An 11,059-nucleotide genomic window follows, 5' to 3' on the forward strand; every position below is an offset into this window, starting at 1 on the left:
GTCCCTCCCCTCGCTCAGCTGCTCAGCAGGAGGAGGGCAGTCCCGGCCCCGCCAGGAGGACTGAGGGGGCAGGTGTGGGGCGGGAAGGGCAGACGCGGGGACACGTGGGCACACACCTGCCCCGGCATGCCTCGGGCCTCTGCCCCGCTCACGGTGGAGACGGCACGTCCAGCCACAAGCGGACTGCTGGCCAATGGCCACGTCCCTGCCTGGCCAGCCCCTCCCTCGCTCTGCAAGGCTGAGGTTTGTCTTCTCTCTCGGGCTTCCCGGCCCTGACGTAGGCAGTGACTCTGGGGTGGCCGCTCCGGCACCCGCAGGCCCACTGAGCCACACCGCGGCCAGGCCGTCTGCTGCGGGACAGCCGGGGCTCACCCCCTTCTCATCTGGCCCCCCGGCAGCTTTCTCACGGTGTCTCCTCTTTCTCGGCCCAGACTCCTCGGCAGCGTCTGTCTTCTCCCAAACTCTGAGTTCTCCTTCTCACCTCTGGGTTTCTTCTTGCATGATTATCTCTGCAGCTGGATCTTATTTTTAACCACCAGGGGCTCATGAATGTTTCAACAGAGCATAAAGAGCCACTCTCTCTCCAGCCGTTTCCCACTGCCGCCCGCTTGCCCGTGCCCCTTCCCGGCAGTGCCCGGTCAGTGCGGAAGATGATGATGCTCTGTCCCCAAACACAGGGCCCAGCCTTCTCCTGCAGGCGGGCTCCTCCCCTCTGCCAGGCTGGCATCCCAAAGTCTCCGGGCGCTGCCCTGCCCTCCAGCCCCAGTGCCGTAGAGCCCAGTATGAGCAGCGCCCCCTGGCTTTGTGTAGCAGCAGCCCTGCGTCTGGAATTCAGTGGAAGAAGGGTTCCCTCTGGCAGGATCCCGTTTGTAGGGCCTTTCCTCCCCGCTGGTGGAGCGCTCAGATGGTGACTGGTGTTAACTCCGCCCAGGTGGGTGGGAAGGGCCCAACCAGGAACTCCATGAAAGGTGATCAGACAGGCCTGCTGGCTCAAGTCTCCCTGGCGTGTGAGGTGTGGCCTGTGAGAAATAGCATTTGAGGAACTGTTTCTGGGCCTGGCGATTAGGACTGCTTTAGCTTCCACTGTGTTATGGCTGTCTGCATGTGGGGCTGATTTCAGGATTTATATTATGGATTTATGTCTTGGACGTTTGCTGAAAGTTACTGCATTTATTGTATTCACAGTTTTATGACTCCAAAAGGAGTCATAAAGTTTCACACTAAAGGGCAATGGCGTTAACTAAGGTTAAAACGTGTGCCGTGGTCCTACCACTTTGGAAAACCATTTGGCAGTATCTACTAAAGCTAAATGTATACACGATCAGTGATCTAGTAATTCCACTTCTGTGAATGCATCCAAGAGAAATGAGTACATACGTCCACAAAGGTATAAGAGTGTTCATAGCAGAGGTATCCATAGTAGCCGAAAACTGGAAATGGGATAAATGTGCACACCAGGGAAAGGATAAATCAGCACCGTGTGGAATACTCTACAGCAATGAAAAAGAACACACGGGACTTTCCAGTGGTTGGGACTTCTCCTTCCAATGTGGCAGGGTGTGGGTTCGATCCCTGGTTGGGGGGCTGGGATCCCATATGCCTCGTGGCCAAGGAGCCGAAACATGAAACAGAGGCAATATTCAATGGGGACTTTGAAAACGGTCCACATCAAAAAAAAAAAGAACACACGATGCTACGTTGCAGCATTGCGATTGAATCTCACAGGCGTGACGTTGTGCAGTGAATGCCAGGCACGTTCTGGCTGGAGAGCACGTACCGTCTGCTTCCACTTACATGAAGCGAGGCAGAGCTCACCTGTGCTGCTGGCGGTCAGCATAGAGGTTACCACTGCAGGGTTCTGACATGGGCATGAGGGAAGGTTCTGAGTGGTGGTTACCCAGGTCTAGACATTTGTGAAAATCCATCGTGTGGAATGCTTAAGGATGATGGGGTTTACTGCATGTAAGTTATCTATCAATTAAAGAAAAAAATGATAAAACACAAGCACTGTGTTTCGGTAGGGAGGGACATGAAGATCGCAGCAGAGGTCCTAGATTTGCTGCAACTTGGCACAGAATTTCTCTCTGAGCTTCTTGGCAGCCAAGACAGAGAAAGCCATCAGTAACTCAGCGGCTCACTCATCGGGGAGGACAGACGTTTCCCTAACCACGCCCCTGTGATGGGAGGACCGCATCACGGGGGTGTCATCCGTGGGGAGCCCAGCAGTGGAAGGCCCTTCACCGATGGCTTTTGCGTCTTCTCCTTCCACAGGGTACCGGAAGCTGCTGAAGGACATGGAGGAGGGCCTGATCACGTCGGGGGACTCTTTCTACATCCGGCTCAACCTGAACATCTCCAGCCAGCTGGACGCCTGCTCCATGTCCCTGAAGTGCGATGACGTCGTGCACGTCCGCGACACCATGTACCAGGACAAGCACGAGTGGCTGTGTGCGCGGGTCGACCCCTTCACGGACCACGACCTGGACATGGGCACCATCCCCAGCTACAGCCGGTGAGGCCAAGGGGGCCATGCAGCTCAGCAGAGGGGCTCACGGCGGGGAGCCTTTGCCTGCCGACCGGTGACCGCCCCCCATTCCCTCCTCCTCTTTGAAGGCCCCCAGGAATGTTGCTCTCTTAAATCCCGTTGCTTCACTAAATCCCAGAGCGCCATCTTTCCATCAGTACTGGACAGCTTAGAGCCTGAGTTTATGCTCCCTGTGTTCAACAGTCATCTCTTCCGTAGCCCATCTCCCCAACATCGTTCTGTAATTATATAGCAGTAGTCGCCAAGGGCTGAGCATCAGCCTGCCCCTGGTTAGACGCCCCGGGCATCTATAAAGCATCCAGAGGCTCTGACTCTGCTGCCCAGGCCAGCCCTGCAAGGCCAGCGTCAGTAGACCCGATTTACAGATGAGGAAACCGAGGCTCAGAGAAGTTAAGCGACTTTGCCTCAGTACCACGAAGAGTCAGCGCCAGAGGCAGGATTCAAGCCCCGATGCTCAGTGCCCAGTCCTCCCTGGTGTATCCTGGGGCTCAGAGCTCACACCCTGCATAGAGCCCCCTGCCCGGGCCAGGCCCCCGCCGGCTTCCCCAGCCTCGGCCCTGGGGTCTCTCCAGCCCCTGAGGCTCTGCCCTCCCCTTTCCCCTCCCCAGAGCCCAGCAGCTACTCCTGGTCAAGCTGCAGCGCCTGATGCACCGGGGCAGCCGGGAGGAGGTGGACACGGCCCACCACACCCTGAGGGCCCTCCGGGTAGGTCACCCAGCACCCCGCCGGCTTCACACCACCTCCCGGGCCCTTTTTGGAGGGGATCCCGAGTGGGAGCTATCCGTCTCCGTGGGATGGTGGATTGCAGGGAACCGGGCTCCTCAGGGAGGGGCCGCCCCCTCCAGAAGGAGCCCCACCTCTGCACCCTCCCCAGCTGCGGTGCACGCTCCCCTCGGCCGGCTCTGGTCGTTGCTGGAACAAGTCCCGAGGCCCCTCTCACCCCCTGAGCTTGCTCTCCTGTCAGGAGTGCTTTGATGCACGACGGGTGTTCTCCCGCCGTGAGCACGGAGCGGGGCTGGGAGCCGAGAGTCTCCCGTTCTCAGCGGCATCATATGCCAGCGGGTCTGACCGTTGATAAACTGATTTCAGAACACCCTGCAGCCCGAAGAACCACTTCCCACTGCAGACCCCCGGGTCAGCCCCCGCCTCTCACGAGCGAGTTTCCTTCTCGGCCAGCTCCTTCAGGTAAAGCTCTCGGAGCGCCTGCTGACCTTCAGCCACGTTGTGCCACAGCCCTGCCCTCTCCCTACCGAGAAGAGGCTGTATCAGAACAGCAGTGCTCTGTGTTTGTCCCTCACTTGCAGCTTTTCACGGCACCTTACATCTCCTATCCCATTTTATCCTCACAGTGACGGGTCGGTAGACAGTCTGCACCTGTTGGAAGCAAACTTCACTTTCATAAAAGATTTGAGCAAACTTAGGGCTAAAAGAAAGTTAAACATCTTAGCTGCTCAAGTATTAATGGAAAAGTGAGGAGAGGAAAACAAACGTTCCAGATATCCAGGTCCTTAGACTGAGCATTAAATTTATTTCTGAGCATCCTAGCAGCCAGGGAAGAAAGGGAAACCCAGCAGAGTCTTTAAATCTTATCTGGTGCCAAAACGTTTTAGCTCTTTGGGACCAGGAAAAATTTTTCCCTTGTACTTGATTCTAAGAGGTTTTTTTTCTTTTTTTCTTGGCATGGATCGTTATACAAGGAACATTGAACAGCCTCATGGGTGATGTGTTCAGAAGTGATTTCACATAAACGCAGAAGCATTCCGTGCAGCCTTTTTCTCTATCACCAGTTGACAAAAGCTGAGAGTACTATTAAGATGTAGCCCCGCAAGGATGTTCCTGTGTTGGCGCTGTGCTAATTAGGCCCCAGCAGAGCTAGTGTGTCACTCCACTGCTCCATCCTAATGTTGGAATATAGGAAACCCAGAGAAATGGTTCACAGTGTGACCCTAAAACCCAGGCAGAGGCAAACAGGTAGCAGAAAGACACGGAGGTGGAAGGGAACCCTGGTGAAGTCCGAGGCACCCCTGAAGGCAGGACCACGTGAGGCCACACGTTTCTGTGCCCACACGTCATGCATGAGTCCAAAACCCTGAGTTTTTGGGTGACTTGCTCGAAGGCCGGTTAACAACAGAGCAGGGCTGACATCCCGGCTCCCTGGACCTTCCTCCCCGCAGAGGGAGGGCGTGGAGAGTCTCAAAGTAGCCCAGGGAGTATGGTGCCCACCGCTGGGCATCCCTTTCCGCCCTCCAGGACTCAACTCTGAATGGTGGAAGGGCGCAGGCACTCCCCCGGAAGACTCGGGGATGCCGAGGCAGGGGGTGAAGTCACCTGCACCCCCCGCCAGGTGGGCCGTTTGGGGGCGGCCAGGGGTCTTCCACAGCCAGAGCGCTCCAGGCCCCACAGTGCCCGTGGATCCCCTAGATGTGGGTGGGATTGCAGGGGGGCTCCACTGAGGGCCTGCTTGGGACCAGCCCCCTGGCAGGTTACGCCCAGCCGGGGAAGAGGGTGTGAGCATTTGTTCGCTTACTTGCCTGCTGACGGCGTCCCAGACAGCTAAAGAAGGTGTGCCACCTGCTAGGTGTCCGCTGTGCTGAGCGGGGGCGTGACTGACCCAGGCGCCCGGGGCGGAGCCCGGATCTGAACGGGGGTCTCGCGAGCCCGGGTTCCCTGTCCTCCACCCGCTCCCCTCTGTCCGCAGTTCGTCAGCAGGTCCGAGAACAAGTACAAGCGGATGAACAGCCACGAGCGCGTGCGCATCGTCTCGGGGAGCCCGCGGGGGAGCCTGGCCCGGTCCTCGCTGGACGCCACGAAGCTCCTGACCGAGAAGCAGGAAGGTGTGGTGCCGACCGCCCCGCCCCGCCCCACGCACGCCCGGCGGCCTCAGGGCTCTGGGTGGGCCGCGGGGGCCCCCGAGAGTGGGGCTGGGGTGGCTGCTCCCTCCAAAGCAAGGGTACCGCCTGGGGAGGAGCTGCCCGGCCTTGACCAGGAGGCCTGACAGCCGCCCGGGCGCATCCTGCCAAGTTCCCCCGACCGACGCCCGCCGTACTTGGTTTGAGCCCAGACGCTCGTGTTATTTGGAGCTGTTTGCCGTGGAGCGTTTACTTTCTGATTCTCTCCCCGCTGAACACCGACTGCCGTTTATCGTGAAGCCAGCGAGGGGCCTCCCGGTGCGCAGTCCCCTGTGGAAGGCCCTGCCGGCGGCGAGCCAGCCCTCCCAGGGCCACGCTGGCCCCGGCGCTGACGGTGACGAGGGCCAGGGGCGCCTCTCCACCCCAGCCTCAGCCCAGGCCCTCCCTGGACAGCTTAGCGCCTGGAGGGCGTTACGCGCTTCTTGCCGGCGCCTCCTGGCCCGTGAGCAGGGCCGTCTCCCTGGCTCAGCGCTGTTGGCCCAGCTCCCGAAACAGCCCGGTCCACAGGTCACTCCGTAAACTTGCCTGGATGGCGGAAGGGCGTCCTGGGCCGCTGGCTTGCGTCGATTTGTACAGCGGTTTTTGAACTAGCTTCCGGTGTCCCGTCCCCACTCTCAAATGGTTTTCAAGGCTCCACGGAGCCGAGAGGGCACCGGGCTGCCCCTGCCCCAGTCAGTGCCCGCCCTTCCCTGTCCCCTCCCAGAGCTGGACCCCGAGAGCGAGCTCGGCAGGAACCTCAGCCTGATCCCCTACAGCCTGGTGCGCGCCTTCCACTGCGAGCGCCGCCGGCCCGTCCTCTTCACGCCCACCATGCTGGCCAAGGCGCTGGTCCAGAAGCTGCTCAACTCAGGGGGCGCGATGGAGTTCACCATGTGCAAGCCAGGTGGGCTCCCCGCTGCAGGCTGCCCTCTTCCCCCTCCTCGTTCTCCCCCTCCCCCTCCTCGACCTGTTCCTCCTCCTCCCCCTCCTCCTGCATCAAGGGCTCAGGAGCGGATGGAAGGGTGTGGATGGCTGGCTGCCGTGGGGACTGTAAAGTGTGACCCTGACCTTACCCTCAATTGAGACGCCTCGGGGTCTAGTGGAGGAGACGAGATTCAATTAAACGTGGCCAGAAAGGGGTCAGACATGCAGCTCTCACGAGCCCAGGAAGCAGGGCGGAGGAGCCTGGACGGGACAGTCGGCCCGAGACCACCGGTGCTGCCCTCAGGACTGGGCCCTCTCCCCACAGATGTTGTCACGAGAGACGAGTTCCTTAGAAAGCAGAAGACAGAGACCATCATCTACTCCCGAGAGAAGAACCCCAACTCCTTTGAATGTGTCGTTCCCGCCCACATCGAGGCTGTGGCGGCCAAGGTGAGGCCGGCTGGAGGCTGGCAGAGCTCGTGAGTCACGTGCGCCATGGAGAGGGCGATGCTGTCACCTTCCCGCGGGGAACCTTCTTCCTCTCTCCCTCTACCGTGTGCTGACACCTCCAGGCCCTGTCCTGCGGCTCTGCCGTGCGTTTATATTTGGAACCTCCTGTATTTCTGATGGCTTCCTGGTGCCGGTCCTCTGGTTCGCGTTGTTCAGGGATGTGTGCGCGCCTGGCTGTGATAACGGGGGCCAGAGATAGCGAGCAAGCGGGCGACAGGCACCGTGTTTGCCAGATGGGGGAAGTGGGCCATCAGAAGGGTTCTTGGCAGTGATGCAGAAAAGGCGTCTGCACGCAGTTTGGAGTCTTCTGGAGCCAGGCTTTGAGACCCTGGCCGGCCCTGAGCGTGGAGTTCTTCCTCGCGCCAGGGCTGGGTGAAGGCGGGGCTCTCGGCCCACGAGGATGGTCACGGCCCCGGAGTCTGGGACGGTGACCTGGGGGACGGCAGGAGCAGGAGTGCAGCCGGAAATGCTGAACTTGCCGCCCAGCTGACGGTCACTCCCGCACCGTCCCGCGTTATCACACGGATCAAGGCACGGGCAGAGCTGTCAGCCAGCCTGGAAGAGTTTGTTGGGTATTAAAGCTTAGGGAATTGTGACACCCGGACCGGATAGACAGTGAGTGGGCAGGGCTGGAGCTGAGAACATTTTAGCTGCGAAGGGGTTACCAGCCAAGAATCTGTGCTGTTAGAAATCCCGCAGTGGCTATGCTGGCGAGACAGAGGAGCAGTGACCGGGGGCACAGGGGCCTGGGGCTGGCCATCTCTGCCACTGGACCTGGGTGCTGGTTCCACCGGCACGTTCACTTTGTGAAAATCCACTGAGCTGCAGGCTTAGGAGAACGTGCACTTTCCGACATTCAAGTTCTGTTTCAGTGCAGAGGTTTAAGTGGCACCTTCAACAAAACAGGGATCGTCCTTCTTCAGAAACGATGCACTCTCGGGCCTCAGGGAGTCGTGCTTGAGAACCCTTACATCCTCCCGGGACCATCCAGCTGCCTCACCTTCCCTGTGTTTTCCACCCCCCACCCCCACCCCCCCATCCTAGTACCAAGAGCGCCTCCGCAGGCAGAATAGAGTAGCAGGTGTTCTCCGCACTGACTTGGGTTTTTATTAAGACTCACGCACACTGCCTGATTCACCCCGGGCTGGGTGCCGGGCCTCTGCCAGCACCCATCCCTGTGCAGGGGGAGCCAGGTGTCTGGACGGGGGGCCTTGTCTCTCAGAGGCTGGGTTCCGCCTGGGTCGTTCTCTTGTTCAGCGGGGCGCACGCAGGGCTGTCTCGCCCCCGGCTCTGTCCCGTGGAGCCAGACCCTGCCCGGTGGACCCGCCCCAGGCACCCACACAGGCCGAGGAGGCAATGGGCCCCCGCCGACCGCCGGCCACTGTGTCCGCAGAACAAGCACTGTCTACTGGAGGCCGGGATCAGCTGCACCAGGGACCTGATCAAGTCCCGCATCTACCCCATCGTGCTCTTCGTCCGGGTGTCGGAGAAGAACATCAAGAAGTTCAGGTAGGGCTCTGGGACCTGCCCGCAGGGACCCTAAAGCAGCCGTCCTCTCACCCGACCTCACCAAGCCTCGGGGGTTCCCGCCAAGAGCAGCTGGCTGTGTTGGGCCCACCCCCTCCCCCAAGCATCCCTTTAGTGAATCCTTATTGAGGGTCAGTCCCCAGTCCAGGGGGACATGGCCCTGACCCCTCCAGTAACGGAGACAGTAACACACACACACACACGTAAAACACGTCCAGGAGGATGGGTGCCGGGAGGGATGGGGGCGCCCTGGGACCCAGGTGGTCCGGGAAGCCAGCATTGGAGCAGGACCCACCACAGCGAGGCCAGGCCGGGCAGGTGCAGAGGGCACAGCTGGCGCCCAGACCCCCAGGCGGGGATGGCCCAGAGGAAGCCAGTGTGCCGGGCAGAGTGGTGAGAGGTGCCTGGGGCCGAAGGGGGTCCAGACCACACCGGGCCGTGTCGGCCACAGAAGGATGTGACGTCTCCTGAGTGAGACGGGAGCTACTGACGGTGTTGAGGAGTGACTTAATCTACTAAGGGATGTAAAGGCCCCGCTGGCTGCTGCATTGAGACACAGGCATCGTGACAACCCACACGAGGGGTAGCGATGCTGGGACCACATCCTGCCTGGCGGGCGATGAGGAAAGGCCCGATTCTGGGTCCGTGTTCAAGGTCGGGCCTGTGTGATTGCTGAAGGGTTAGCGGTGAGATTTGATAGGAAGAGGAAATCAGGGTGATGCTGAGGTTGGGGAGGGGCGTGGCCTGCCTGTCACGTGGCACCATCTCTGATCCCCACCCTTCCTTGCAACACAACTGCAGCTGACACTGAGAGAGGTCAGGCCACTCCATTCTCTCCCCAAATGTTTACCGAGCGCCTGTTAAGTGCCAGGCCCGGGACCCCACGAGTGAGCAAAAGAGCGCGGAGTCCCCCTCTCACCACCTCCCACACGTTAGGACGGCTGCTGTCCACAAAGCAGAAACTCACACGTGTTGGCCCAGATGGGGAGAAATTGGAGTCCTTGCGCACTGCTGGTTGGGAACGTAAAAGGGTGCAGCTGCTGCGGAAAACAGTAAGGAGTTTCCTTAAAAATTAAAGTGGAACTACCATGTGATCCAGAAATCACACTTCTCGGTCTATACTCAAAAGAATTAAAAGCAGGGTCTTCAAGAGGTATTTGCACACCCATGTTCACAGCGGCATTATTCACAGTAGCCGAAAGGCGGAAGCAACCGAAGTGTCCACTGACAGATAAGTGGATAAACAAAATGTGGTCCATCCCTACGAGAGAATATGATTCTGCCTTAAAAAGGAAGGAAACTGACACATGGTGAAACATGGCTGGACCTTGAGGACATGGTGCTCAGTGAAACAAGCCAGACACAGAAGGAGAGACGCTGTGCACTTGCACTTCTGCGAGGTCCCTGGGGGAGTCAGATGCACAGAGACAGAAAGTAGAGGGGTGGGTGCCAGAGAGGGAGGGGGAAGTGATTGTTTAATGGGTAGAGTTTCAGTTTTGCAAGATGAGAAAGTTATGGAGATGCACATCGCTGCGAATAACTTACCGCTGCTGAACTGCACACTTACAAGTGGTCAAGATGGGAAATTTTATTTTACGTGTACTTTACCACAATTAAAAAAACTTTTTTTTTTTTTTAAAGTCCCCACCTCTTAGGATTCCCTAATGAACAGAATAAAAGGGGACAGTGCATAAGGTGCTAAGTGGTAGATGCGATGGAGAAACAAAACAGGGAAGGCAGTGTCGGTGGGGTGGCCGGGGGGTGGGCGGCAGCACAGGGGGGTCCCGCAGCGCGGGTCCGCCCAGCTAAACCATGCCCCTGTGCGTCTCCTTCGCCCTCCGCCCGCCCGCAGGAAGATGCTGGCCCGGCCCGAGACGGAGGAGGAGTTCCTGCGCCTGTGCCGGCTGAAGGAGAAGGAGCTGGAGGCCCTGCCGTGCCTGTACGCCAGCGTGGAGGCGGACATGTGGGGCAGCGTGGAGGACCTGCTCCGCGTCATTAAGGACAAGATCGGGGACGAACAGCGCAAGACCGTCTGGGTGGACGAGGACCAGCTGTGAGGCGGGGGCACCGCTGAGTCCCAGCGGGACTCGGGAGGGGGTCCGGATCCCGCGGGGCCGCGCCGAGGGGCGAGGGGCGTCCTGCTGCCTAGATGGCCTGGGGGCTCCGTCCTCCCGTTGAGGGAGACCCTCCAGGGAGCCCCCCCGGGGGCAGATGCTGGTCGGGAGGGAGCAGGGAGCGGTCCACTCCACCCAGGGCTGACCCGCCGAGTTGGCCAGCCCTGCGGGCGTGAGTCGGGAGACAGGACCCCACGAAGGACACAGAGCCAGGTCGGAGGCCAGCGGCCCCTGGAAGCCGGAACAGCAGTTGAATGTCACGCGTGGAATAGGTGTGCTGCCCGTAGGGAGGGGAACTGAAAGCCAGGCATCCCCCAGCCCTCGGGACAGAGGATATGCGCATTCCCAGGCAGAAAGGGAGGTGTGCCGTGCTGTTATTTTTCTTGCATTAAAATTTCTCCAATTCCTTGTTTTCAACCAATTGTTTAATAGTTTGCAGAGGCTTTCGGCTCTTGCACCCTTCCTCACCTACAAACCACCCCCAGCGAGCTCAGTTCAGGCCCCGTGTCATATGCAGGGTGAAGGCAGGGTGACCGTGCATCCCAGTTTTC

The 11,059-nt window shown here is 59.4% G+C and overlaps 1 protein-coding gene across 4 annotated transcripts in view; it reads left to right on the top strand.

The window, feature by feature from the left end:
- Positions 1-10,786, top strand: part of CARD11 (caspase recruitment domain family member 11) — a 108,125-nt gene extending 97,339 nt beyond the window's left edge. For all 4 annotated transcript variants that reach the window (XM_082429109.1, XM_082429108.1, XM_082429106.1 and 1 more), the window contains 8 exons: positions 2,272-2,512; positions 3,154-3,250; positions 3,635-3,730; positions 5,244-5,379; positions 6,158-6,337; positions 6,683-6,807; positions 8,261-8,376; positions 10,247-10,786. In XM_082429109.1, the coding sequence (XP_082285235.1) occupies positions 2,272-2,512; positions 3,154-3,250; positions 3,635-3,730; positions 5,244-5,379; positions 6,158-6,337; positions 6,683-6,807; positions 8,261-8,376; positions 10,247-10,451 (1,196 nt within the window). In that variant the 3' untranslated portion in view covers positions 10,452-10,786. The remainder of the gene's footprint in view (positions 1-2,271; positions 2,513-3,153; positions 3,251-3,634; positions 3,731-5,243; positions 5,380-6,157; positions 6,338-6,682; positions 6,808-8,260; positions 8,377-10,246) is intronic.
- The last annotated feature ends 273 nt before the right edge of the window (positions 10,787-11,059 follow it).

This window comes from Balaenoptera physalus (assembly GCF_965194825.1).
Source record: "Balaenoptera physalus genome assembly, chromosome: 16".
NCBI classification, from domain to species: Eukaryota; Metazoa; Chordata; class Mammalia; order Artiodactyla; family Balaenopteridae; genus Balaenoptera; species Balaenoptera physalus.